Genomic DNA, 13,285 nt, shown 5'->3' with positions numbered 1-13,285 from the left:
TTTTGGCTGCGTTGGGTCTTTGTTGCTGTGCGCGGGCTTTCTCTAGCTGTGGCGAGTGGGGGCTACTCTTCGTTGCGGTGCATGGGCTTCTCATTGCAGTGGCTTCTCGTTGCGGAGCACAAGCTCTAGGCACGCAGGCTTCAGTAGTTGTGACACATGGACTCACTAGTTGTGGCTTGCGGGCTCTAGAGCGCAGGCTCAGTAGTTGTGGTGCACAGGCTTAGTTGTTCCACGGCATGTGGGATCTTCCCAGACCAGGGCTCGAACCCATGTCCCCTGCCTTGGCAGGAGGATTCTTAACCATGGTGCCACCAGTGAAGCCCGGAGTTAGACTTCTTAGTAATACAGTATTTTGTATGAATCTATGCTTTTTTTTTGACATACAGTTGACAGCAAGAATTTTCCTTCAGTTTTCTTACTCCCATGAAAATTCTGAAGATGCATTTCCAGTTTAATTTCTTTGCATAGCTGTATTATATCTACAAATTTATGTAGGTTTAATGTCTTGGAGTTAGTTGAATCATTAGTTTGAAAGAGGCTAGTAGATGACATTAGTTTTGAAGTAAAAATCAGCATTGTAGATGAAAGTGCCAGGATTCCTCAAAGTGCTGAGCAGATCATTGTTGTCTGTCTCTCTGATTTTGATAGTCCTTTTTCCTCACCTAGAAATGTCTTCCCTACTCCTTTCCTGTTTTTTCTCTGGATCTGTTTCTAACTTCTTGCCAATCATGTATGGCCTTGTTTTTAGTTAGCCACTTCAAATTTGGTTTTTTTCCCAGTTAGTTGATGAAAATTTCTTTTAAAGGCTGTTGGATCTCTAAGTTCTCCATAGCCATTAGCTTATATTAGACAATTAATAATTACTTGAGGAGAATTGTCCATTTAAATTAGACCAGTTTTTTCCTAATCTTGAGTTTTCCGATGTTCTGTGATATCTCAGGGTTTTGATAGAAAGACCATCATGTATTTGCTAGGATTTGTTAAAATTCAGTTAATTTAATTTAAAAAGCTATTCTGAATCACTTGGTGGAGTGTGATAAGAACAGATTCCTGGGCTTTACTCCCAGAGGTTCTGGTTCAGGCAGAGCCCTGGATTCTCTTTTTCTGAACAGACTTCCCTGGCAATTTATGTGCAGCCAGATTATAGAACCACTCGTACAGAATTTTTAGGAAGGAGGAGTGAATAGCAAAGAATAGTTAAAAGCAAGCAAGAATCAGATGAGATGAAAAATTAAATACCTAGATAGTAAAGCTGTAATTAATAGACCAAATGGCAAATAGAAGTTAAGTAATTTATTAAGATAAAGTACAGTGGGTTATTTTTAGAAGGCATTCTTTGAAGAAATATGAAACATGTTGAGCTCTATTAACACTTAGTCATGTAACCTTAATGTCTTTTTCTTTCAGTGAGAGCTATTGAGTAGAAAGTGATGCACAAAATGATTACCCTAGACTCTCTACCCTTTTTGAAATAAAGATCTCAAGATTGCCAAACATTTTCACCTGAAGAAAGTAACATGATTTCTTGAGCTAAGCTTTTGCTGAGGAATGCAGAATCTATGTAGCTTCATGAAGTTAAAAAAAAAAAATCTAGAGGAGGATAACTGGAACCCACCTCAAATATTATATGGAGCGTAGTTGTAATTATACCCTTGTTGTTTTACGATGATAGAGTTAGAAACACACAGCAGTTGTAGCTGGAATTTAAATGGAAATTGAAAAAAAACCCGTTTTATTCCTCAACTTTCTTTTTTTCTATTTAATTAGTCTCTTTCAGATGCACTGATTTCTCTTCAGATGGTGTATCCACGAAGGAATCTTTCAGCTGACCAGTGGAGAAATGCTCAATTATTGAGTCTCATCAGTGCACCCAGTACAATGCTTAACCCTGCACAGTCTGACACTGTATGGTTCTGTATTTTCTTTTTTGAATGAAAATAGTAAAGTTGATTTTTTAAAAAAAATATCAGTTAAGCAGTGCTATTGCAGTTTTTCTTCTAATAAGTATTAGCCTGTCAGTGAAGTTTATTTATTGTAAAATGCTCAGTATTTAAATCATACCATTTAGTTTTTGTATTTCTAGATTCTGATGCTAAGTTAGTAAAATTAGTAGTACGAGTATTTTCTTCTAAGGTTTAAAAATTTGCTTAGCCTTATTATGGTAGAAAATTTGGAAGATTCAGAAAATTATAAAGAAGAAAACAAAAATCATCCCAAATCTCACCAACTAGAGAAAATCGCTGTTGTATTCTGTTACATTTCTTTTCAAGCTTTTTTCTGTGTATATGAACATAGATGTTACGCATATGGAGAATACACACACATAATTACTGATTTGGGTGAGACAGTGAACATCGAGGTACATAAATCTTTTCTTTAACTTGACTAAAATTTTATCCTTTGGAATACTGCAAACTCTGCGATAGACTTGGGAAATTTGGAAGTAGTCATTTACCAGATTGAAAACAATTTAGCAACAATATTTTTTAAAGAGAAGTTTCAGGGTGTGTAAATGTGAAAGAGGCACAGCTTTCATTGTCCTTTATGGACTGCAAGTATAAATATAGGTTATAAAACTTTCATCCAACTTTTCAAATATGTTGTGGTGGTATTTGAACCAAGAGTTGAGTAGTCAGACTTCTCAGGAGGAAGAGAAGGAGGAGTGACTCAGTACAGAATATTTTTTTTAAGAATTTCTTTAAGCCACAAATTTATATTTTCTCTTTTTAAGATGCCTTGCGAATATCTCTCTTTGGATGCCATGGAAAAATGGATTATCTGTAAGTAAAATTGGTTAGTTTTTGATTACCCCCTCAGGTTTAAGTTTTAGAGAAAAATAACAGGTAACATGTATTACTTTTGTGCCAAGCACTGTACTAAGACTTCTATGTACATTACCTCATTCAATCCTTATACTCACCCTGTTAGGGTAGATGGTCTATTTTATAGATGAGGAATCTAAAGTTTCGTCCACACAGCTAGTAAGTGACAAAGACAGAGAACCCACACTAAATCCAAGGCTGATGGTCTACATTATATTTCCTCTCAACACGGCCATCCAAACTAAATTTTTATTTTATTTTTAATGATTTTCTTCATATTACATTTATTCAGTTAAAGTTTTTGGTCTTAGTTACTTTAGTATATGTAATAGTTGACTCATATGTTTGCATGGGAGATAAAATTACTTGTTTGCACTCCTAGGAAGTTCACAAACTATGGGAGAAATAGACACACGGATATAATATAAATGAGAATTGCTATAATTTTTTCTACCACCCCAGGTCCACTGGCAGATGGGAATAATTTTGAGCAGTTTGTGCTTTTTAGTTCTTATAGTTCTTGTTTCTTAATTTATTAACATTTAGGTACTATTTGATGACTTTTTATTATACTGTTTCTAAAACTGGTGAAGGACCAGTTTTTCTTTTTTAGTGATTTTTAGATTGATACTTTTGTAAAATACAGTGGAACTGAATTACTGGAATTATCAGAAATAAAGTAATAAGCAAAGACAAAATGAAAGCCCACATTTTAATTATTAGATTCAATTTAATCTAACAATTTGATTGTTGTTAGGTTTCTACTTATAAATTGCTGTCAGTGAAAAGTTTTCTAAATGAAAGTTTCTAAATACTCTCAGTTCTCTACTTAATCTCAGTATGCACTGGCAGTTTGAGTAGCACTGTTATTAGTATGAAAGAGGAAGAATTTAGCACACACACCCTGCCCTTAGCCATTTTTATTAATTATAATTTTTATGTTGATCAGGTTTGGATGTTTATATTTTCTTTTATAATGGTAGTTAAGGTTTTCGTGCTTTGTTGATTTAAAAACACAACTTTCAGAGTATTGATTTTGCTCAAAAGTATGGTGATCCTTGACTGTTTTATGTTTATGGATGTGTGGATAAAGAACTAGTGTGATTAGTAGAGTTAGGTGGCATGAGTTAGGTGACCTCTAGCATTAAATAGGACTGTTTCCCCGCAGTCTTTACCTTAAAAGGGAATGCTGAATGCAGGCTTTGTGTAATGAGCCAGGAATGTGAGTCAGAAGACAGACTACCCTAAGGGGAGGATACCTGGGCATGGAAAAGGCAAACAGATTTGGGATAACCACAATTGCCCAAAGTAAGGAATGTTTACTCAGTTTTGCTGCTTTCATTTATTTGAGCCTTGAGTAGAATTAATAGAATTAGGTCAAACTGTGCACTTCTCTTTTTGACATCAATTCCCACTCTAGGACTTTCTATAGAAGATGGTCTACTTTCTTTAGAGCTTTGCTCTAGATTAGTTCAAAGGCTAGCAGTATCACCTAGGAACTTGTTAGATATGCAGAATACTGATCTCTACCCTAGACCTACTGAATGAGAAACTCTGAATGGATCCCAGCAACCTGTGATTTAATATGCCTTCCCAGTGATCCTGCTAGAAAGCTAAAGTTTCAGAGTCACTGATCTAGATTATAGCCTAGGACCAAGCATTGTTGAGGGTCTGCAATGTTGAGGACCCTGCTCTTTTGAATGCAGTTACACCATAACTTATCCTGATATTCTTTTCAGGGTCTGTTCTTACTCTATTAATTACACTAAGAGGACTCCTTGGGAAAGACCTCTTTTTAAATTGATAGTACAGTCTTTCTTTCTTCAAAGATTTTCTCCAACTTTCTTGTCTAGTATTGGTCTTCTATCTTGTTTTCTAATATTTTTATGGCTTAAAAAAATTTTTTTTTCCTGTCCTTTTATTGGGACCTTAGTGGGGAAAGGAGGTTAATGTGTGCTTCAATTAATAAATTGTCTTCCTAATCTTGGGCTATTTTAAAAATTTACCTTTTATTGATCTTATCATAAACAAATGAATATATCTTAATGTATAATGTGACTCATATCTTAAAAAAGTAAAATATACAGTAACCCATAATGAAACTGATAATATTCTCAGAGAAATTTTATTATCAACAGCAATCTTGTGAATCTAAGTATACATTGAGGTACAAGGCACTAAGTGAAATTTCATTGTACTAAGGGGATTAGAGTATAAAATGTCAGTATATGGGACTTCCCTGGTAGTACAGTGGTTAAGAATCCGCCTGCTAAAAAAAAAAAAAAAAGAATCCGCCTGCTAATGCAGGGGACATGGTTTCGAGCCCTGGTCCGGGAAGATCCCACGTGCCACGGAGCAGCTAAGCCCGTGCACCACAACCACTGAGCCTGCTCTCTAGAGCCCGCGTGCCGCAACTACTGAAGCCTGTGTGCCTAGAGTCCATGCTCCGCAATAAGAGAAGCCACTGCAGTGAGAAGCCCATGCACCACAACGAAGAGTAGCCCCCCCACTCGCTGCAACTAGAGAATGCCCATGCACAGCAATGAAGACCCAATGCAGCCAAAAATAAATAAATAAATTTATTTTTTTTAAAAAGTCAGTACACGACGCAAAAATTTTTACAAAACTTCTCAAGGATTTTTAAAATTTTCATACAGTATGTTCTATTTCTTTGGTTACGTACTAGATCAAATAATTAGGCTTGCATTTAGGGGCCCTGTTGTATGAAAAACATCTTAATATATTTCAGGAAATTTAAGGAAGTTCAATGTACTTTTGTTTTTGTTTTTTTTTTTTTTGCGGTACGCGGGCCTCTCAATGTTATGGCCTCTCCCGTTGCGGAGCACAGGCTCCGGACGTGCAGGCTCAGCGGCCATGGCTCACGGGCCCAGCCGCTCCGCGGCATGTGGGATTTTCCCAGACTGGGGCACGAACCCGTGTCCCCTGCATCGGCAGGTGGACTCTTGACCACTGCGCCACCAGGGAAGCCCCAATGTACTTCTGTATGTATGACTTCTCAATATATGCTTAACAGTTAGCTTGCTTGTATAGTGACCCTTTAAAAGGAAGGTTGAGCTAAGAATAAAAGACAAATGGCAAGTTAAATGTTAACGATTCAGGAGTTTAAAGATGGGAGTGACTATTGAGAGTCAGAGGGAAATCTCAGAAAATAGGATTGAATTTGTAACTGGCCAGTACGGTACCTAGTTTATAATACGCACTCAGTAATGTTGAAAGAATGAAAGATGAGGTTCTATGGCCTAGAATAGAGCGCTAGGGAGGACATCAACAAACATACAGCATTACACATTTGTGTAGGATTTCTAAATTAGATGACAGAAGGTAAAAGATACTCAAATTCATATGATAGAGAACAGCGTAATATATTGAAAGAATATTGGACTTTAATGGTAACTGCTTGAGGCAAAGTCTAGCTCTAATACTTTATTAGTATAACTTTAGTCAAGTCATTGACCTTCATTTCTTCAATTATAAGAAAAGGATACCACTGGTTCTTTCTACACTATAGGATAATCATGTCAAAGAACTTATTTAGTAACTATAATTTGCTATGAAAATGTGAGATGCTATTTAATTTCTTCTGGAGATTTAGAAGAGTAGATTAGCTTTTTCAGTTTTTGTAAAAACTGTAATGATTACTGTATTATGTGTAAATTGGTAGCTTCTGATCTCTGGCTTAAAGTATCTTTTACTCATTTTTTAAAACCACTTCCTTCTCAACCCAGAAGTGACATTTTTTCCCATTTCATCAGTGTAGGTTCAAAGCACTGGTTTTGCAGAGTACAGAAAATTATAATTGAAAAAGAGAAATATTGCTGGTATCTTGTATGTATATGTATTATTAACTGTCACTTAAAAGCCTCAGTTTAGTGATTTGTTAATGTTTCTTTACTTTTAAAAAGCTACCCTGTAACTGAAATAATCTAACTTTGGAATACTTTTATATTTGCACTTCTTTTTCATTTGTTTAAAGTTGGATTTATTTTGTGCCATGGGATCCTAAATACTGATGCAACAGCACTGAACCTTTGGAAGCTAGCTCTTCAAAGTAGCTCTTGCCTCTCTCTCTTTCGGGATGAAGTTTTCCACATTCACAAAGCTGCAGAAGACTTATTCGTAAACATACGAGGGTATGGCATTTTCAGTTTTTTTGTCTTTTTTGGAGAAGAGTAGTGAGTGGAATATCTATTAAAGTTTTGGGGATAGAGAAGGATCATATTACACAAGAAGATGTAGCCTATACCAACTTACCAGTCACACCAAGTTGTTTTTAGCAATGATCCTGATATTTTTTACAGGTAATTTCACAGGTTAAAAAATATAGTGTTCCTGCCCTTTCAAAATGTGCATTCTAGGAGAAAGAAGATATGTACTGTTTTGCATATTGTAATATGGTTTTAGACATAAATATTACTAAAAGCACAATGTACATTTTAAGAGTTGAAATTTTTAGAAGTGCTATTTTACAAGTGTATTTTAGAATATCTTGCATTTAGAAAAGTATATGAATCAATCAAAAACACTTCATTAAATTAATTATAACAAGTACAGAAGTCAGACACTGCAAAAAGGAAATCATGTTTCCTTATAATAAGGAAGTATTCTAAGTGATTCATTCCCTGTAACACAAATGATCCTCAAATTTGTTTTCTTGGAATTTTTAATGCCTGCATTTGTTGAATTCAGGCTTGGTTTTAAAATGTTTTGAAATTAGGAGCATCTAAAATATCCTGGGGGTCCCCCGAACCTGAAAATATTGAATAATTGTGTTGGGTTTGTCAGCTTCATAGAAGTGAAATTTACCTACATTTGTTTCATATCCAATTCAGTAATGTCCTAAAGAAATTGAGATTTTAAAAAATCTATTAGTTATTAAAACGTAAAGCTATGTCTAGTACTGACAGTTTAAGCCACTATACTATCTCAAATTTTAGTGTGCATGTGAAGTACCCTGGGATGCAGATTAAAATCCAGGTTCCTGGGCATCACCTCTAACCTTCTGTATCTCCTTTATCTGTATCTTAGAGAGATTAAAGAAATCTGCCCTTCCCCCCCCCAGTAGTTTATTGAGGTAAATTTACAAACAGAAGAATGCATAAATTTTAGGTGTACAGCTCAACAAGTTTGCATATAAATACTCTTGGTGACCACTTAGATGAAGATACAGAATATTTCCGTTATCCCCAGAAAATTCTCTTGTGCCTCTTTCTGATCTGTACTGCCACCCCTGATCCCTCTCGCTCTAGCCTTCTCAAGTGACCACTGTTTTGATTTTGTCACCATAAGTGATTCTGATATTCTCATGCAGGTAGTCTCTCAGTCATAGTACGAGAAACAGTACCCTCTGTATTTTTCAACTCTTAGTTCACCTTTTATTATATAGGGTGGAGTACCTGGAAATATCCTGTGTCGTTGTGGGCTTTGTCATTTTCTGATTGATTCAGTTCAAAAATCCTGAAACTTATGTGATGTCTTAGCATACTGACATCCTGTCTGTGGAATTATATTTAAATATATGTAAACATTTAGAACCAGACAGTCTCCATATATTGAGTGAGCATATGGTACATATGGTACAGATAAGTTTAATGGCATCATGAAACTGATTGTCTTTTTGTTACGCCTTTTTTTTTGTCTGTGCCACACGGCTTGCAAGATCTTAGTTCCCTGAGCAGGGATTGAACCTGGGCCCACAGCAGTGAAAGCCCTGCATCCTAACCACTGGACTGCCCGGGAATTCCCTTGTTACGCAAATTTTTATTAAATTTACCATTTAAGAATCTCTGTATTTAAAGTTGAAAAGTTTTAATTTTTTATTAAATCGTGAGTGATTGATCCAACTTAAAATGTGAATTATTATAGTAATTACAAGTCAGACCACAAGTATAAAAGCTCATTATTTATACAGGTCAGTGATTACAGAATTAGTGTATTTTGGACATTTCCCTAAAGAACACAAAAATCTTAGCGTACTTAATTTAGAAGTTGAAGTTCTTGGTCTAAGTGGTTTTAGCCAGGTTGTCAGGAAGATAATTTTTCTTTAACATTTTAGGAATTTTGAGTTTTTGCGTTTAGTAGTAAGGAAATTAGCATATATTTATTAGCGTTTATTTTTTAGATGGTACCTTCAAACTGTTTGATGTTGGTGTTCAGTTTCTTTTATTTAAGTGTTTTTAATTTGGAAAAAGAAGTGTTTTTTTAAAAATGGTGAGTAAAAATCACCCATAATTCTGTTCCTTAAAATGATTTAAAGTAGTCAGATGCTTTCCTGCCCCAGTTTTCTCCACCACAAAAGCCGTATTCCCAGTCACTAGTATTGATCACTAGTATGTGTCCTTTGAGAAATTTTTTTATGCTTGCGAGATAGCATAAAAAGTCAAGTGATAAAAAGCCAGAAGTAATAGCTTCGTCAGCACTTCCAATTTTTGGAAATCACTGCTAATTATATTAGAAGTATAATTTTAATATCTCTATTGGGGGTTTAAGGAAGTGTATTTAATAAAATAAAAATCTACGTGGTAAATTTTAATTTTATTACTGGATTTTAATATAATATGAGATTTATTTTTCTAAGAATAGTTGATTGGATACTTAAGGTGCTAGAAAAGGATGTGGATAGACTTCTTCCATGTATTTCCAGTTTGAAGGCCAGTTTTTCTTGTTGATAATAAGACATTTTTAATTGACTAGTATTTGACTAACTTATTTTTACTGTTATTGACCAAATTAAGATTAACATATTTCCTTTTTTTTTCTTTTTGCTCATAGCTATAATAAGCGTATTAATGACATAAGAGAATGCAAAGAGGCAGCTGTGTCACATGCGTAAGTAGTTCTAACTTACCTGTGGAACTTTTAATCAAGAATTCCTTTCTTAAAGCATTATTTTGTTGAAGTGAGTGCAGATTAATAGTGTGTAAGATATGGTCGTAGAAGTGAAGGACTTTCAACCAACGAGGAATAAGTTTATAACCTCTGTATCTGTACCAGAGTACAGTGTATTAACACCAACATCTCTGTATTGGTGCTAATGCAGACAGATTTTAAGTATTTTTGAATTGTTTTTAAAAATGCTCTAAGGAATACTATACAGAGGACTTTATTTTGGTATCATTCAGTTCTCTTATTGCCACTATGCTTTGGTGCCAATACTTTGCAAGTTACGATGATTTTTATGATACTTCATGAAAATTGACATATCTTTACACTCTCCCAAATGATATTTACTTTTCAAAGTATGTTAATCCCATACCTTTCCCAAATTTTAGTAAATATATTTTATTAGTAAATATATAAATTAGTGTATTTAAGATGTTTGAACAACTTTTCAATTTTCTCATGAATAATTTGATATTTCATTTAATTGTTATGTATGATATACTTGTATAGAATAGTTTCTCCAGTAAGTCTAGGTAATGTAGAGATAACATTATCTGATCCATCAGTATTTCTATAAGGCAGAGAAAAGATAAGCACCATGGTCACAGGTAAAAATATAAAACCACAAGAAGTTTTAGAATTTAGGTTTAGGCTGTAAAATGGATATTGGGAATTTAAATCATCTTTATTCATTGCTAACTGTAGTATATTATTTCCCATGCATTTTTTCACTTGAATAAAGTACTTATATTATTATAAAATCATTCTCTAGTACAAATAACATACTTTGGAATGTGTTAGAATTTCTTTCCTGACCGACAGAAATACATATGATTATGACTTATTCATGTGTTAGACCCTAGGCAGATATATGGTGTCTCAGCTATCTTTTATAAAGATCTTTTAAAAGTAAGGCATTTTTATTCCCTTTATTTATTATATAAAACAGGTATAAATAGTGAGGAGTAGTAATTCTTATCCTTCATTAACACGTGCCATAGTACTCCATATTTTCTCTCGATGTTAATATTCCTTGCAGCGACCCTGAGTAGCAAAATAATCAAAACATTTGCCCACTTTCTTCTTAGATATTACACCAGATGTGTTTATTATTGTCAGTTAAAAGAGAGCTTGTCATTAGAATTATACTGACATTGTAAAGGTACTATATATTAGGCATCATGAAAGATGTATTTTTTTGAGTCAGATGTCATCATCCCTGCTTTATAGATGAGAGGCTGAAGCTTAGAGAGATGGAACCTGAGGTCACATAGGCAAAGATTGGGTTTTAATGTGTCTTCTAAAATTAATCTGTTGTGTCACAGCTTAATTTCTGGTGTTGCATATTTCTTCTATCAATACTTAGTTTTTTGGCATATGGTGTGTGTGGTGTGTGTGTGGCCATTTATTTTTTGCAACTATCTAAATTTTAAAACTTTTTTGGAATGGTGTATGTTTTGAATAGTATGAGGAGTTGGAATTCATAGAATATTCTGTGATTTTTTTTTCCTTGTTAATGTGTGAGAATAAATTTTTCTAATTTGTATTTTATTTTTAAGATACCTAGTACATGAATATCTATGATTATCCTTTCCTCATCTTTCTGTTTTTGAACAGTAGCACCAAATAGATTTCATCCCAGTACCTTATTGAATATAGCTTTTATTTAGTCAGTTTCTTTTTTGTTGTTTTGTTTGGGTTTTTTTGCGGTACGCGGGCCTCTCACTGTTGTGGCCTCTCCCGTTGTGGAGCACAGGCTCAGGACGCGCAGGCTCAGCGGCCATGGCTCACGGGCCCAGCTCCTCTGCGGCATGTGGGATCTTCCCGGACCGGGGCACGAACCCGTGTCCCCTGCATCGGCAGGCGGACTCTCAACCACTGCACCACCAGGGAAGCCCCTATTTAGTCAGTTTTATATATTTAATAGGAATATACTTAATAAAGGAGGATATAGATTATCAGATATTTATTATATTTATTGATTCTATGTGGGGGTGACAAGTATACAATAGAACAGTGCTTACTTTTGAGGATTTCACAGTATAGTTTATAGAGTGCTAGTCTATATGGTACTAAACTGGCAGAAATTATTCAGAAATAGACATCTGTATATTGGGAAATACTTCTTGAAGGATTGGTCTTGAAGTTTGGGTAGGATTTTGATAGCTAGAGAGAAGAAAATAAGCATGGTTAAAAACAGCACAAGAAAGGCAGGGATAAAGATGAGATTGGAAAGTCACTTAATGACAAACACATAGAAGATATTTGTAAGGGCTTCTGTTTCCTAAGAAAACTTTGGAAGTTGACCCTGAAATGATGTTATTTAATTGCCAATAATAAGTTTACTAGAAACAGATAAACTGTAATGGTGGGTGTCTTTCCCTATAGCGGTTCAATGCACAGAGAAAGACGCAAGTTTTTAAGGTCTGCACTGAAAGAATTGGCTACTGTCCTCTCTGATCAACCTGGCTTGCTAGGTCCCAAGGTAATTGATTTAATCCTTATTTCAACTACAATCAGTGTGTCATATTAAAATTAAAAAAAAATTTTTCTTCTCTCTCTGTGAAATTTTACAAAACTTTGAGTCAGGGACTACATAAGTGTATTTTATATTTAGCTGAGAGTGGATTTGCTGACTTGGCACTCGTAAATCAGACCTTCCTGCATTTTCCTCACATCTTGCTTATGTGCATGCTTTCCCTGATACATTGAAGTTTTCCTCTGTTTTCTCATTTCTGTCTTTTAAAGTTGGTATTATCAGTTTTGCTAATGACTTTTCACTTGGAGAAAGATTATGAATACGTTTTGTTTTTAATCTTTGCATGAGAGTAAATAATGTTATTATTATTTTTTTAATATCTATCAGGCACTTTTTGTTTTTATGGCATTATCCTTTGCCCGTGATGAAATTATCTGGCTACTTCGTCATGCAGATAACATGCCAAAGAAGAGTGCAGATGACTTTATAGATAAGTAAGTTTAGCAACATTTAAAAAGTATAATATTTGTATATTTTGATTTATGGGCTATGGAATTTGGGGACTAAAGTAACATTTTTAAAAACTTTTTTTAAGGCTTTTCATATTTGTCGTAATGGAGGGAGTATTTATAATATATCGTTAGGTGATATGAATTACAATGCAAAGTCAACTTTAGCTTAGAATTAGGGCTTTAAATGTTTTCTCTTTAGTACTCTAGGTGGTCATAGAATTCTTGTTTGTTTTCTTGCTATAGTATAGTATTTCTTATGGAATTCATGTTTCAAAACTATGTACTACACAAAAATTTGAATAAGAATCCTAATGGAGTTGCAACTGTGTCATTTGTAATATCTTTCTCTCATTTTAGTCCACGGTCCCTCAATACAAGTTAGGTAAATGAATCAGAGAAATAAGAGCATACAGAAAAATCTTACTTCTCCCTAATACTGTAATCTTCTTTCATTTATGATTTTTTAATGATGTATTTATGAGATGTCCTCATTTTATTTTTATTTTGTATTTTCCTTTATCAGTCTTTTATTCTTAGCTTTTTTTTTGCTTTCCATGATTTATTTATATGAA

At 34.3% G+C, this 13,285-nt stretch overlaps 1 protein-coding gene across 2 annotated transcripts in view; it reads left to right on the top strand.

The window, feature by feature from the left end:
* NCKAP1 (NCK associated protein 1) overlaps positions 1–13,285 on the top strand; it is a 97,520-nt gene that overhangs the window by 38,081 nt on the left and 46,154 nt on the right. For both annotated transcript variants that reach the window (XM_004267403.4, XM_004267404.3), the window contains 6 exons: positions 1,768–1,905; positions 2,732–2,780; positions 6,817–6,973; positions 9,612–9,668; positions 12,111–12,207; positions 12,589–12,695. In XM_004267403.4, the coding sequence (XP_004267451.1) occupies positions 1,768–1,905; positions 2,732–2,780; positions 6,817–6,973; positions 9,612–9,668; positions 12,111–12,207; positions 12,589–12,695 (605 nt within the window). The remainder of the gene's footprint in view (positions 1–1,767; positions 1,906–2,731; positions 2,781–6,816; positions 6,974–9,611; positions 9,669–12,110; positions 12,208–12,588; positions 12,696–13,285) is intronic.

This window comes from Orcinus orca, chromosome 7 (genome assembly GCF_937001465.1).
Source record: "Orcinus orca chromosome 7, mOrcOrc1.1, whole genome shotgun sequence".
Lineage (NCBI taxonomy): Eukaryota > Metazoa > Chordata > Mammalia > Artiodactyla > Delphinidae > Orcinus > Orcinus orca.
Note: the sequence above shows the minus strand (reverse complement) of the source record. Positions and strands in the feature narration are given on the sequence as shown.